Below are 16318 nucleotides of genomic sequence, written 5' to 3'. Positions count from 1 at the left end.
TTCAGACATTTATGATTAAATATTTTATTAAGTAAAAACCAATACTGGACTATTACAGGGCCTTATTGTTATTTACTATGAATTGCTCACAGCACAGGATGGATCCTTCAAATGCATTCACTAGAATTAATACAAATTTACTTCTTCAAACAAATCTTGAAATCCAACTGTTAGAAAACCTGATAAAGCCACTATGTTGGCCTTAAAGAACCATTGCTGATAGCAGTGAGATAATAACCGGTGGTTTATCTACCCCCCCCCACCCCGCCCTTGTCACCCCACCCCCAATCCCATTTATTTGCTACTCTACCACGGAACTGGAATTCTTTATGCAACAGACCTCAAAATTGCTTTCCACTTATATAGCTAAACTGAAAACTCATTTGATTTAGCTTTGTTAATATTTTATTATATATTAACTGGGGATAAGACTTAGCTTGATTGATGTGTGTACTTAATTCCTAGGCAGTACTTTAGTGCCTTCCCTGGAAGGGCTGAACTGTGGGTTCCTCCACATTTCTCTAAATGGGAACCGGTTCTACACTAGGCTGGAGAGGACAGGCATTTCTCAGGGAAGTGGTTCCTGCTGTTACCCACCTTCTCTGCACAATGTGGGCTTTACTGAATCTTTGAAGAGCCAAGGCATATTCAGGATGGACCAAAAGGTGAATGTTTGCTAGGACACAGATTAAAAGATCTTTTAAACATTGGACTGCAATACTTGGGAGTGTTTTTACACTCCTAGTGAGGGCAACAAAGGATCAATTGCTTTTGTTAGAACAAGGAATGCAACATCAGGAAATCTGAAAATTTTCTGTCTATATCTAACTATAAAACTATTGAGGTTCAAGAAATAAGGGGGGAAAAGACACAAGAAAGGCCTGATTCAAATATCTGTGGCTGTAAACTCCATGTAGGCAAAGTAAACCCATAACAAGTCCTAGTCCGGGAGCAGGGCGACGATACAGAAATTCTAGGCGGCGCAGTGAGAGAAAAACTGAGGGGACAGCTTATGTTCAAAGCTACAAAACACTGCTGAAAAGGGATCTCAAGGAACATCAAGTCCACACACCCATTGTTGGATGAAGAGATCATCCGGAGATGGTGGCCAAAATCATCACACCACTGAGGAGCGTAGAACCCAGAGAACTTCTAAAAACCAACCTAGTACTCTTCCAAATGTACTATACCGTCTTTCTAAATAACGTTTCTAGGAAAACAATAAACTTTTCATCATTTCCACTGAAAATGGAGCATTTGGAAATGAAATCACACAGCAGCTTTAGTAACTGTCAGACACTCCCATATGTACAAATGTCAAACTAGTTAGTCCTTTTCTTCCTGCCCCCCTGAAAACGGTCATTCCAATCTTTCCCATCTCAATATATTCAACCCAGGTCCTCAGCCAGACTCCTAGTAGCCATCCTTGCCTTTTCCCTTTTGCCCATCCTCCCACACCCTATGTATGGGAGTATGGATACTCCCATATCCAGTAATTTCCAATTCCAAAACAAGAATAAAATATCTCAAAACTGTATTCCTTCTCTCCTGAACTTCTGCAATGGTCTCTTAACCAGCCTTCCTGCTTTCTACTCTTGCTCCATTGTTCCAATAGACTGTACAGGCAATAGTGGCAGTTTTAAACATACAGAGGAGATCACTTCCCTCCCCTGCTCAGAAGACCTCAGCAACTTCTCACTGCAAATAGTATAAAATGCAAAGTCCTCACTGCAGCTTAAGGCTTTGCCCTGTCTATGTCTCCAGTCTTAAGTCACCTTTCCTCTCGATGGTGGTATGCCAGACACAATAGTCTCTTCTCATTTCATAACCATGTCACTCTCTTTCACATCAGCCCACATCCACACTGTTCCCTCCACCTGACACAGTCCCCCGGACTTTTACCACAGCTATCTTCTGTTCCTTTTTTGGGTCTCAGCTTCAATGTCAGCACAATAAAGAAGCATTTCCAACCTCCACATTGAAGGTGGGCTTCCTCCTCGCCTCTAATCTCTTCTCTCCTCACCCTTTTTTCTTTGTATCACTTTCCATAGTTCATCATCCTTACTCAACTGTTACTGGTCTGTCTTCCTCACTAGAATATGATTTCCACTATGCCCATCAGTTTTACTCATCCCTGTATCTCCTACTTCTAAAACACAAACAAAAAACTCTGGCACCTCTCCCTAAATGTTTACTGAATAAATTAATGGATGAAGGTCCGCCTGTCTCGATGTCCTGATGTATATAACATGAGGAGTGATGCTTACCTTCTTGAGGAATAGAGAAGATATAAGGAAACCTTTTCATAGTATCTGTCAGATGATGACAATTACTTTTCTTCATAAATATAGGAAGTGTGGGATCTCTGCTACTTAAAAAAGGTAACAGCAAATCACTTCATATTTGTGGGCCTCAGTTTCTTATCAAATGAAGAGGGTGATACAGATCAGGGCTTTTCATTCTCAGCATGACTGACATTTTGGACTAGCAAATGCACTGGTGTCTGTCCTAGTAGCATCCCTGGCCTCTACCCACTAGATGCCAGTAGCAATCCTCATCCCCAGCTGTGACAACCAAAAATGTCTCTAGACATTGTCAAATGTTCCCTGGGAAGCAAAAGTGTCCCTGGTTGAGAACCATTGAAATAAATGATTGTCAAAACCTTGATACTCAATAATACATTTAAAACTAATACCAATCGGGGCAGCCCAGGTGGATCAGCGGTTTAGCACCCCAGAGCCTGATCTTGGAGACCTGGGATGGAGTCCCACGTTGGGCTCCCTGCATGGAGCCTGCTTCTCCCTCTGCCTGTGTCTCTGCCTCTATCTCTCTGTGTGTCTCTCATGAATAAATAAAATCTTTAAAAAAAAATAAAACTAATACCAATCAACCTGAGAAAGACAAACTACCAAAAGCTCAAATTAAAACAATAAATCATGAAATATATCAAAGAAAAATCTCATTAACAATTAATTGAAACCTTCAAAATATTTCCAGTGTCAGACTGACAGAGTAACTGTCTCATCAATACCAGGCTATTTATTATCAGCACTTCTACTTAGCACTGCAGTTGTGTCTTAGTACAGACAGTAAAATAAAGCAAGAAAAAGAAATGACAACATAAAGATTGGCAGGGAAGAAGTAAAACTGTCATTATTTATAGGTGACACAACTGTCTATGTAGAAAATCCAATCCAAAAGACTCTACAAGGGATGCCTGGGTGGCTCAGTGGTTGAGCATTGGGCTTCGGCTCAGGGCGTGGTCCCAGAGTTCTGGGATCAAGTCCCTGTAAGGCTCCCTGTAAGGAGCCTGCTTCTCCCTCTGCCTGTGTCTCTGCCACTCTCTCTGTGTCTCTCATGAATAAATAAATAAAATTAAAAAAAAACCCAAAACCCAAAAATCAAAACAAGACTCCACAAATAATTTACTAGAATTAGCAAGAAAATATAAAATCAATAAATAGGAGGTTAACATATAAAAAACTCAATTATATTCCTTCGTGTTAGCAAGACCTTTAAAAATGAAATTTAATAAAACACCATTTATAATAGCATCAAACAACATGAAATACAAAGATTAACAAAAAGTCTAAGACCCATACTCTAAATAAACTGCAAAAACATTGCTGAGAGAGTGTAAAGACCAAACCTAAATAAATGGAGATTATTCCATTTTCATAGACTGGAAGAGACATCACTGGAAGATGTAAATTCCACCCTGATTCATAGATTTATCAATCACACTCCCAGGGAGCTTTTTTTTGTGTGTGTGTAAATTGACAAGTTGATTCCAAAATTTATGTGGAAATTCTAAAGATGTACAATGGCCAAGACAATCTTAAACAAGATTAAAGTTGAAGAATGTACACTACTGGATATTAAGACTTCTAAAGCTACAGTATTCATGACAGTGGAGCAGCATAAATACAGATAAAAAATCCAGAAAGACAGCCATACATTTATAGTCCCTTGATTTATGTCAAAAGCACCAGAAGCACTACTGCAATTCTATAAAAAAAGAGTGACTCTTTGCAATAAATGCTGCTGAAACAACTGGCTATCTGTATTGGAAGAAAAATGAAAATTTACATCACATAATTCACAAAAATTAATTCAAAATAGACCTTAGACTTATTTATTAAAGGTAGACAGTAAAGCTGGTAGAAAAAAACAGGAAAATACCTTCATGACTATGGGGTAGGCAAAGATTTCTTAAGCAGAACAGAAGAAAATATTGACAAATTGGATTCCATCAAAATTAAGAACTCCATGTTCTCATATACAGTTAGTATTCTCAATATTCTATAGTGTATTCTCCTACTACTAACAGAGGCAAACCACAGATAGGAATAAGATCGCTGCAGTACATATATCTAACCAAAGGCTTGTACATATAACAAATAAAGAGCTCCTACAAATCAATAAGAAAAATACAACCCAACCAGAAAAGGCAAAGAACTGAATGGGCACATCATAAAGTTATCACTATGCATATGGGAAATACAAATTGAAGTTCAGTAAGATACACTATACACACCAAATAGAATAGCTACAATCGCACAGACTGGCAAGGGACTGGTGAGAATGGGGGGGGGGGCAGATAGAACTCTCATTAGTAGATAGAACTCCCATTAGTAACTAGTGGGAACATAAGACTTGGTATAATCACTTTGGAAAAATTGTTTGGCAATATTTACTAAATCTAAACAAGTACATATCCTATTACCCAGTAATTTAATTCCTAGATGCAGACTTGAGAGAAATGAGTACATATGCCACCCAAAGACAGATAGGAGAATGTTTGTAGCAGCTTTATTCATAACAGCCAGAACTGGAAACAATCTAAATGCCCATTAATGGCAGAATAAATAAATACATTGTGGAATAGCCACACCATGGACTACTGCACAAAAAGGCCAACAATAAAAAAAGAGAAACAAAACAAAACCTAAGTATTGCTATAAGCAACAACTTGGGTAATCTCAAGAACAGATGAATATGTTACAATTATGATTTCATTCACATGAAGATCAAGAACTGGCAGTACACACAGAAATCACAGTGGTGACCTTAAGAAAGGGGGGTGGTGTTGCCGGGGTAGGGAGCCTTTCAGGGTGCTGTAAATGTTCCATCTCTTGATCAGAGTGGGGATTACATAGGAATAGCTATGTGTACAATTTTACTGAGTTGTATACTGACAATTTGTATACCTTACCATGCATATTTTACATCAAATTTTAAAAGATCAGTAGTAGTATATTTATGTGATTTATTCGCTGGAAGCTTTTACTTGGAGTAGCTAGAGTGCCTGGACCATAAAAGAATTTCCCCAATTAGTTAAAAACGTTTTAGTTTTTCTTAAGAAGACAGGGAAAAGAAAGCAATTCAACATTGAACAGAAAAACCATTTAAGGAGATAAGAATCTCCTCCCCAAACCAAAACAACAACAACAACAACAACAAAAAACCAATACAACAACAACAACAACAACAACAACAAAACACCCTAATTTTTGCACACCTCTAAGACTTTCAGAGGATTCCTGTATCTGGCAACAGTTATAGAAAATAAGTCATCAACAAAGTTTCAAAACGTTATTCTTAAGTAGCCTTCATCTCTGCATTTAACTGTGAAAATTGGGATGTCATTTACTTTCAGTTTTAATGACATTTTAAGAAGCTACTCTTAAGTTAGGAGGAAAAAACCCCTAATTTTTCCTAGGCTAAACAATTTTCTGTAGTTTTCTCTCCAAATTCCTTTGACTCAGCAACCATATACTTCTGAAAACAATCTTAAGGAATAACCATAAATACTGCCTAAAATATGTGTTCTCATTTTTTTTTAATTTTTATTTATTTTTATGATAGTCACAGAGAGAGAGAGAGAGAGAGAGAGAGAGAGAGAGAGAGAGGGGCAGAGACATAGGCAGAGGGAGAAGCAGGCTCCATGCACCGGGAGCCGGATGTGGGATTCGATCCGGGGTCTCCAGAATCGCGCCCTGGGCCAAAGGCAGGCGCCAAACCGCTGCGCCACCCAGGGATCCCGTGTTCTCATTTTTTAAAAACTAACCTCAATATCCTGGAAATAACCAAGGATAGGAAGCCAACAGCTACACAATGTACTGCACTTTTTGAAGTGGAATATGCTGTGGGAATCAAACATGTTTTGGAAGACTATTTAAGAATATAGAAAAACGGGATCCCTGGGTGGTGCAGCGGTTTGGCGCCTGCCTTTGGCCCAGGGCGTGATCCTGGAGACCCGGGATCGAATCCCACGTCGGGCTCCCGGTGCATGGAGCCTGCTTCTCCCTCTGCCTCTCTCTCTCTCTCTCTCTCTGTGACTATCATAAATAAATAAATAAATAAATAAAAAGAATATAGAAAAACATGCACAATACATTGTGGGGTTTTTAAAAAGCAAGTGACCACATTGTGTGTGTGTGTGTGTGTATATATATATATATATATATATATTTCTCATTTTCATCTAAATATTTATGTGCATGGAAACAAATGAGCTGTGTGCTAGCATGTTAACTGGGCTCTCTTTAGGTGGCAGGATTACAGGTAATTTTATTTATTCTTTTCCTTTTTGAGCATTTAAACTTTTCTACAATGAAAACATAATACTTTTGCGCTGAATTTTTTTTTTTTAGTCTTGTAACTTAAGTTCAAGTTAGGTTATTAAGCAATCTGCTTGCCTAGCATCCTTTCTCCTAATAAAGATCATCAAATTTAATTATAATTAGTCTATTAATAAAATGCTCAAGCTTTGGGCTTCTAACTCAGGTCAGCAGATGAAAAAAGACCTTGCTACAAACTAGTACTACAGCTGTGAAAATGAATGAACTAGAGCTATGGATATTCATGTTGATGAATCATACAATACTACCAGGGGATAAAGCAAATTGATGAATACATAAAGAATAAAACATGCAAAATAATACTACATATTGTTTAGGGATACCTACCATATGTGATAAGTATAAACAAATATATGACAATGATAAACACAAAATTCAAAACCATGATTACTTTTGGGTCTTGGGCGATAAAATCAAGGAACGATATTCAGGGGATATCAAATGTGCTCATAATTTAGAATTCTTAAACTGGCTGATAGGCATAAGAGTGTTCATTATGTTATACTTTGTATCTTTCAGTATTAGATAAAAGGGGGAAAGCCATCTATGGCTTTTAGGATTTGAATGTCTTCTAGAATCCAAACCCAAATCATGTCTATTCCCTATAGGTCGTTCTTATCCTCTCCTTAAATCAATTCTTAAAATTCAGGTTTCTGGATTTCAGACATTTAAGACATATTTGTAGACAGACTGTACTATGCATTTGTGTGTGTGTGTGTGTGTGTGTCTGTTTTGCAGGGAGAGGGGGGGTTATCCATTCAAAACACAGTAAATAAGAGGCAGTATAATATGGAAGGTTGATGTATCTGCCCGAGGGCAATATGTCCCTGAAGCTGTTATTCAAGGCAGCTATGCAACGGGGTTTAAAATCCAATGCTTATTCTCATTATCAACCTGAATAGTAATTTAACTAATCGGTGGTTCATTTAAGATGTCTATATTTGCCACACACAATCCAAACAGCTGTAGTCATTGGTTGGAAGGCATAGTCTCTGTGGAGACATCAATATGCAAAGAAGGGCAAGACCTAAAATCCTTCTGTTAATTCTCCACCCAGCTGTTAAGTGCATTTGTGAAATTAGAGTTGACCTATAAATGCACTGTAATGTTTTAAAATGTAGTGTTTAAAAAAATCAATATGGTTAGGGAAGTGTACTAATTAGACAGCATCCGAGCAATTACAAAGTCAGTATTATGTCAACATACATTTTTATTACCCTGAGTCTAGTATTCATCTAAGACAGAGACCTCCCAACTTCCTATTAAATATGTCCTTCCCAAATTACCAGTTAAAATCAGTCAATACCCTCTCCTTGAATTCTGTGGCTAAAGAAATGGATAAAAGGTAATGGGTTAAGTTTAGAAGTAAGAAATCATAGCAGGTTCTTCATTTCACATGAAGACTGACTTCGGCATAGCGGTAAACCTTACTTAAGGAGCAGGTCAGATAGTCCATCCCTCCTGCCCCCAGCAACCCAAGAAGCTAAAGTAGGATAACTCAAGTAGGTGAAGCAAAATAAATTTTAATACCATGTACCCCACATCTTCAAGCAACATGGCATAACAATGGGTCTTCAGGAAATAAAATACAGTGAATGGATACTGAACAACTATAAAAAGTGAGTTTGTTCCTTTTATTTTTTTTTTAAATTTATTTATTTATGATAGTCACACAGAGAGAGAGAGAGAGAGAGGCAGAGACACAGGCAGAGGGAGAAGCAGGCTCCATGCACCGGGAGCCCGATATGGGATTCGATCCCGGGTCTCCAGGATCGCGCCCTGAGCCAAAGGCAGGCGCCAAACCGCTGCGCCACCCAGGGATCCCGAGTTTGTTCCTTTTAAACAAAGACTTGACTATCACAGTGACTAAGAGAGTCACAAATAAAAGTGCATTAAGTAGCTGTAGTTTCTATTAACCAAGGATCTAAAATTAATGTTCATATGAAGAAAAAAGGTAGCTGTTTCCAAAGTGCTTTTTTGGCCATAAAGACCATCTGTGGGGACAGCCATTTCCAAGATCAACAGCAAATAACATGGCCAGGTGTGTGAACCCTGTAGTGAGTTTTATTTTTTATTTTTATTTTTTTAAGTCTTTTTTTTTAATTGTTTTTTTTTTTTTAATTTTTATTTATTTATGATAGTCACACACAGAGAGAGAGAGAGGCAGAGACATAGGCAGAGGGAGAAGCAGGCTCCATGCACCGGGAGCCCGATGTGGGATTCAATCCTAGGTCTCCAGGATCGCGCCCTGAGCCAAAGGCAGGCGCTAAACCGCTGCGCCACCCAGGGATCCCTGTAGTGAGTTTTAAAGTTTTCTACAAACATTCTCATTTTTGGACATCTACATCAAGAAATGAATTCTACATCAAGTATACATTAGAATGATTCCTGTAGATCTTCATACTGGTAAGAAAATCATGTTTTTTATCACATTCTTTGTAATTAAATACAAAAAATTTACCTAGCCGTTATAAAAAAAATTTTTAAGCAAGTTCAATGTATCCTGATGCAATATTTAGAGCTACTTAACTTATCATAAATTCAAAGGCAAATAACACGGTTTAATGGTTTGATAAGAAGTAAAAGACAAGATGAAAAATGAAAAACCTATGAAAAATAAAAAATCCTAGGGAAAAAAATCAATCTCACTCTAGAGTCTATTCTTAAGTATGAGAACCAGGATGCCATCTTCCTTTTTAAAGCAAAAGTGAAAAGTTCATTTAAGCAAAATGGACATAAAAGTGAAGATTTAGAACATTTCTATGTTGTATTTCTCCACATTTCTGCCAGCAACCATTGGAACACCTCCATTTAGATACTGCAAAGGCCACTTATCACCCCCTGATCCCCAAACAGAAAATGTTCTCTGTCACATGTGCTCAGGTTAGAAATCTGGGCATCCACCTTGACTCACTGGTCTTATTCACCCCCTAAACCCAACCATCTAGTCATGTTGATACTACTACCTAAATCTGCTTCTTCAACTATACTGCTACCATCCCAGTTCAGACTACTAATATCACTTATCAAATAATTTCTTTGAAAATGTGGTCAAGGGACACCGGGATGGTTCAGCAGTTGAGCATCTGCCTTTGGCTCAGGCCGTGATCCTGGGGTCCTGGATTGAGTCTTGCATCTGACTCCCCACAGGGAGCCTGCTTCTCCCTCTGCCTGTGTCTCTGCCTCTCTCTGTGTGTCTCTCATGAATAAATGAATCAAGTCTTAAAAAAAAGTGTGGTCAAATGTGTCAACTTTTCTCAATCCCTTAGACTGTCACTGAGGGAAGAATTACATGTACTGTTTTGGAGTGTTAACCAAGGTAATACCTTCCTTCAGAGAACAACATCATCAATGGAGAATCACAGGAATAATAATAAAAGATAAAACTGAAACCATGCCCCACAGGATTAATGAGGTTAAAACAAGCCCAAAGTGTAAAGCTTGTTTTTCAGAGAACTGTTGCCCCCTCATCAGCTATTCTATCTTTTCAGACCCCACTAACATATCCATCAACTGTCTCTGCAGAAGCCTGGACTCAAGGTCATCTGATACAGTTCCAGCCTATGAACAAGCAAAGCCCAGCATTCCTTGCTGGATATAACCCAAGAAGATCCCATTCAGTTCATGTCAGTTCTCAGAGCATGCCTCTAGCAACCTTCTTCTCTTTGTCCTAAGATACCGTTTTGATGTCAGGGCTCAATTTTGTCCCATTCTGGTGTCAAATCCTCACCCCAAAGTGAACATGGGATGTTACATACGTTTGCTCAATGATCACAATCCCATCTTTTCTCATTAACAGCTGTGTAAGTTTCCCTGCCCTTTTCATCAATACGTATATAATCTCAACCCCTCTGATTATAAAACATTTGTTCTCTCCCTCCTTGGAGGAGGCAGATTAGAAGCTAGTCCTCCAGTCTCTTCTTTTGGCTGCTTCTTGAATAAACTCTTTCCTTGCTGCAAACCTGATATGTCTCAGTGACTGGCTTTGCTGCCCACTGGGCACATGGACTTGGGTTCCATTACAAAATTGCTAGCTTCAGAGCTGCAATTTTATTATGAATTTCTGCCCCAAGATAATTGATTCTACAAACCAGAAAAACCCCAATGATCATCACTTTTTAACATACTGATTATTTTTAAAAAACTAAGCAAGCTAGTAATAAATATGATTTAATGTTGATCTTGAAGTTATCTTGAAGACATCTATCCTCATGTACAATTTGGGTGGCCAGAAAGTAAAATATATCTATAACCTTCCATGACAGAGACTCAGGAAGGGAAGAGGGGATTATATATGATCAGATGAAAAATAAAGAGCTAAAGACTTACCGGAAGGCTTGATTCAGAATTTGATAATGAAAATGTTCTGGTGCCAATCCTATGACCACAGCGTTAGGATCACTTGTTTGTATTCCTGGGAATGGAAAAAAATATGTAATTCTTAACAGCAATGATACGTTTTAGAATAAAATGGCTTTAGTCAATCAAATACAAATTTTTGCTGTAGCCATACTCTGAAATTTAAGATATTATCCTGCCCAATGTACTTTGGAGGTATAAGCAATACTTAAAAAAAGTCTCCTAGTATTTTTGCATATTCTTTTTCCATGGTGTTATAGCTACTCAGTAACTAGAAGATCTCAATGGAAACTTGTAACTTGATGTTCTCAAACAAGTGACAATTTCTAACTTTAAAAAGTTTTACTGATTACAATCAACAAGAACAGCGATGAGTTCTCTAAGAGCTATCAGATCAATAGCAACTGATGAGGGACTAAAAGTCTAAGAGGCAAGGAAATTAAACTTTCTAATTGACACAGCTGAGGTAACACATTCTGATAAATATGGAATGCCTGTAGATTCTACAGTTTTCTACTTAATGCTTAATCCACTCTTAGTTCCACAAATATTATTCTATAATTAAAGCATATTTTAAAGTCTTGGTATCTGATAACAGAACTTCAGATATGAAAACCAAACAGGTACATTCACTATTAGTTATTAAAAGTCTGATGAAAGGTTTTGTGGCTTATCTATATAACTAAGCCTATTTGCCTCACTCAAGGCCTGCCCTGAAGCATTCTCATTGTCAATTCCACGAAAATGTGAGGGGAAGAAATAGAGCAGAGACCCAGATTCCCAACTTCCTCCTTATAGTAGCCACAAGTATTGAGTAATTCAGAAATGGTAGTGCACCACCATCTGAGCACTGGCTATCACTGCTTCCAGGTCTTTGCAGTGGAAGATCTGGATAATGTGTATTTTTTCAGAGAACAAGGGAGTTGATAATGACATCTTTTTTTTTTTTGATAATGACATTTTTGATTCAAAATTAGTAATACACAGCTTATTTGATTTTTATATTTGTATCTCTTTTCACTTACACATAAAATCATGGGTACTACCAATATTAGCATAATTACTACTTTGCTTTATCCTGTATCTATAATTTAAAAATAATACTATCAACATTACTAATAACACTAAGACTACAGAATGTAGTTTTTACCCTTAGAATTTATCACACCATGAACAATCAAAATATTGTATTTTAAAGTCATTTGAAGTAACTCTTTTCTCTAAGTGGTTTACGTCACCAACTTGATACAGAATTAAATTTACTTGTTTCAATTTGATTTTAGTTTTCAGGGACTGGATTATTTTTTACCATTTAGTTGTCTTTTAAATATGCAAAATATTTACATGGTTCCAAAGGCAAAGCTATACAAAGTACTTTTAGAGAAGTTTTGTCTCCTAATCCGTTTCTCCCTTCCTTCCCACTTAGATAACCACTTTTCCTAGTTTCCCATTTATTCTTCTTCTTCTTCTTTTTTAAGATTTTATTTATTTATTTATTTATTTATTTATTTATTTATTTATTTATTTATTTATTTATTTATGAGAGACACACACACACACACACACACACAGAGAGAGGCAGAGACACAGGCAGAGGGAGAAGCAGGCTCCATGCAGGGAGACCGATGCAGGACTCGATCCCGGGACTCCAGGATCACGCCCTGGCCCGAAGGCAGGCGCCAAACCGCTGAGCCACCCAGGGATCCCCCCATTTATTCTTCTTTAGCTTCCTTTCACAATTATAAGACAAATCCATAGATCTCCATTTCCCTCTCATTTTCTTACACAGAAAATATGTAAGGTTTTCTACAACTCCCTTTTTCACTTCATATAGCTTATGAAGACCACTCCTTATCAAGAGACAGAATTTGTCCTTACTTATATTTCAGCTATAAGGCATTCTATTTTGTGGACATATCATAGTTTAAACAGTCCTTTCCAATGAACATTTGGGTTGTTTCCAATCCTTTGTTATTTCAAATAAGACCGTAACAAACAACTTTGATTGTATGCCATTGTGTATTTTTGTAGCCACCTCTTAGGAATAGATTCCTACAAGTGGCAGTTCTGCTTCAGATACATTTTGCTAGCTATTGACAAATCTCCATAGGAGGTACACCATTTTTTATTACTGTCAGCATTTAGATCCTTTTAAGAAATGTATTTTCTGAAAAAAAAAAAAAAAAAAAAAAGAAATGTATTTTCTGTTGGCTTCTGTTCCTTAAAATTATAATTCTGCTTGATACTGTGTTCTATTTCCTGATAAGTTTTGAGGTTCTGCCAAATGATATACAATATATTCATGCTGAATTTCCCTAATCATTATTTGTAAAGCCATCATATGGTTTTATAATGAGGCTTTTATACCCATTTTTCCATATTGTGTCATTTCACTCTGTCATTTATAAAAGAAAGTAATGTGGCAAAGCTTCATAAAACCAGGGTATTTTCCTAGAGTCTGTTAATTTTTCCAAAGAGAAAATAGTTTTATTTTATTTTGATTGAAAATACTTTATGGACATTGCAAAAACCTCACACTATACAGAATATCTTTTTTCACAATATTATTAAGATTTATTCATCAGTCTCAAAAGCCAAGTCCAGCATAAATATAAACTCCCTATAATCAATCATTTTTAAGTGGGATCAGATTAATTCTATTAACAAAAACTGAAATAAAATGTAAGATTCCAAGACTTATTTTTAAGTAAGTAGATCTTAGTTTATCTCATTTATTCAAACTAATACAGTGACTCCCAGATTAAGGATTATAATACACAAAGTGATTTTGACTTGTGTTTTTTCAAACTGTGGGCCATGATTCATTAGCAGATCGTGAAGCTAATTTGGAGGGCTCTAAGCAGCATGAAAATCAAACAATTAAATAAACCAAATAGAGAATGGAGTACATTTCCAATAGTAAGTATTGTTTAACATACATAAACACAAACATATATCTACTGGGTTACTATATTATGTGCATATTGTGGACTGTAGTCAAAACAGGTTTGGGAAACGTGAATTTAGATTAAAACTGTTGACCATTTCCATAATAATAAGAGGCAATCTGACACAGACACTTGTAAATGTCCAGTTTTAGAATGATTTGTAAGCAAGTATGAAGAACCAATTTCTATGTCTTTCCAATTTCCCCTACCTTTGAAATCAGGTAGTGCCCGATCATCCACTAGCAGCATGGGTCGAACCTGTTTCTGATCTACTAAATTTCTGGCGGCAGTCAGAGAAGTGAATATTTCATCTTCAGAGATATCAAACTCCAATTTTTTCAACCTATCCAAAAGGTCTTGCTTGCTCTCTTTGGTTGTATTGGTCACAAACCTAATGATTACAGAAGTACCGCGTAACCTGGGAAAGTAAAATTTAGATGTCAATAGGCAGCTTTTACATCCTAATCCCCATAAAATCTAATTTGATAGCACTTGCCAAAGGTCAGAAAATGAAGATTAAGTCACCATGTAAAAATTTTTACTGCTAATGAGCTTTTTTACAAATTATCCACACCCTGTGGACTGCTTCATCTCCAAAGGATGCAAAGTCAAAATGTAAAACCTATGTCTACCTTTTTGAGGGCCTTCTATAACTAAGGTTTGCCACAGGGTTTTAGTAAAGTGAAAAAAAAACAAAGCTTGGTAACCACTGTACTCACAGATTATGAAAGATAAGTTACCTTAGAGATTATCTACTAGTACAACCTTCTCTTAAATTTGAGACAACAGAAGCCAAGGAGTTAAGTGACTGCTCAACTTTGCACAGCTGGGGTGTGTGTGTGTGGCAGTAGAACCCAGGTAGGAACTCCGATCTATACTGGTACAGCTTCTGATCCATATCAACAGAACAGAGGATACTTCAGAATGTTTTTTCCTTCTTCCCAATTAGTGGCTCAACACTTGAGTGTTACTAAGTTAATAGGCAGAAGCTGTCTGGAAAGCTCAAAGAAATATTCCAGTTGTCCAGACTGAAATGTGTTTTCCCCCTGAACTACCTACATACAGGACTGTTTGATTTTATGATCTGCTTCTGGAACCTAAACTGGTAAGCCGGTACCAGAGAGACAATTCATGATAGTCTAGCTTTCTTTACAAATGGAAATTATTTTGTTAGACCTACAGTATTTTAATCCAAAATCTAAAAATAATTTTAATTTAGTCACAATTTAAAATTTTATATCAATATCCTGTTGCTTTTTTTTTGGATGGCTCAGTCGGTTTTACACCTGTCTCAAATGGACACAAAACCTAACAGCACCAACCACAATTAAAACAAGCAAGCAAATAAATCAGAAAAAATATTTTTAGGTATTCACCCAAAGAGCATTAAATGAATTTCCAGGATTAAATGGTTTGCTGTAATTATGATTACCTGTACAGTGTCTGTGTGAGAGCTTTTCTGAAAAACACATTAAATGTGGTGGTTTACCTCTCAAAAGAAACTGATTACTTCAACAGAACTACTACCAATATAATTAAAAATGAACAAGTACAAGTATGGAAATTACCACATCACTTTTAATGTGGATTAAAAAAAAAAAAACTTTTCTTTTGACTAGTCCTTCAACTTCCCATAGTCTCTTTCCTTCCACAGAAACCAAAGCCAACAGTGACAGAGTCTAGTGATTTCTTTGCGATGGAACCCTCCCCACCCCCACCCCCATGCCAGTTGGTGCCAGTAAGAGAACAATGTGTAGGTTCTTGTCCCCGCAAACTGGCAGGTTCACAGTTTACTGAGCAACTTAGAGATGGTGTCCACTGATTACTACAAATAAAAGATTTTTCTTTCAATCGAATAGAAAGCTCATCATTAAAGCAGTAGAAGCTCTACTCCAATAGAAGAGACTGAACAACAGGCATCCTTTTCTCTAGAAAGCCAACTCTAGAAAGAGAAACTGTGCCAAGACAAAGTCCAACTCTGCAACAGGTTTTCTTTTGGCTTCAAACATGTTGTCCACTTATAATGAATATTGTAACTCTAACTAAACTGATAGATTCCAACAGAGGCCTACCAGATAGATACATAAGCCTCTCTCTGTTTATTGATTCCCCAAATGGGAAATAAGCTTCTTGAGAGTACAAAGTCTGTTTCCATCTTTTGCTCTAACACCTGGCTGTGACACTAATCATTGCATTTTCTGAAAAACAGCATACTATGAATATTTTAAGGTTGGAAAATGCTACGCACCACATGCTAAGTACTGCTGATTTTTGAAAACTTCCCTAAAGTATTTTAGGATGAAGGTACTTAATAACATTATTAGTTCTGACTGATGAGTAATTTTTTCAGAATTCGGAAGCACTAAC

At 36.9% G+C, this 16318-nt stretch overlaps 1 protein-coding gene across 4 annotated transcripts in view; it reads right to left on the bottom strand.

Moving 5' to 3' along the window:
• Positions 1 to 16318, bottom strand: part of HDHD2 (haloacid dehalogenase like hydrolase domain containing 2) — a 36071-nt gene that overhangs the window by 9541 nt on the left and 10212 nt on the right. For all 4 annotated transcript variants that reach the window (XM_055323817.1, XM_055323814.1, XM_055323816.1 and 1 more), the window contains exons 3-4: positions 14161 to 14369; positions 10974 to 11058 (exon numbers count right to left, since the gene is read on the bottom strand). In XM_055323817.1, the coding sequence (XP_055179792.1) occupies positions 10974 to 11058; positions 14161 to 14369 (294 nt within the window). The remainder of the gene's footprint in view (positions 1 to 10973; positions 11059 to 14160; positions 14370 to 16318) is intronic.

Source organism: Nyctereutes procyonoides, unplaced genomic scaffold (assembly GCF_905146905.1).
Source record: "Nyctereutes procyonoides isolate TBG_1078 unplaced genomic scaffold, NYPRO_anot_genome, whole genome shotgun sequence".
NCBI classification, from domain to species: domain Eukaryota; kingdom Metazoa; phylum Chordata; class Mammalia; order Carnivora; family Canidae; genus Nyctereutes; species Nyctereutes procyonoides.
Note: the sequence above shows the minus strand (reverse complement) of the source record. Positions and strands in the feature narration are given on the sequence as shown.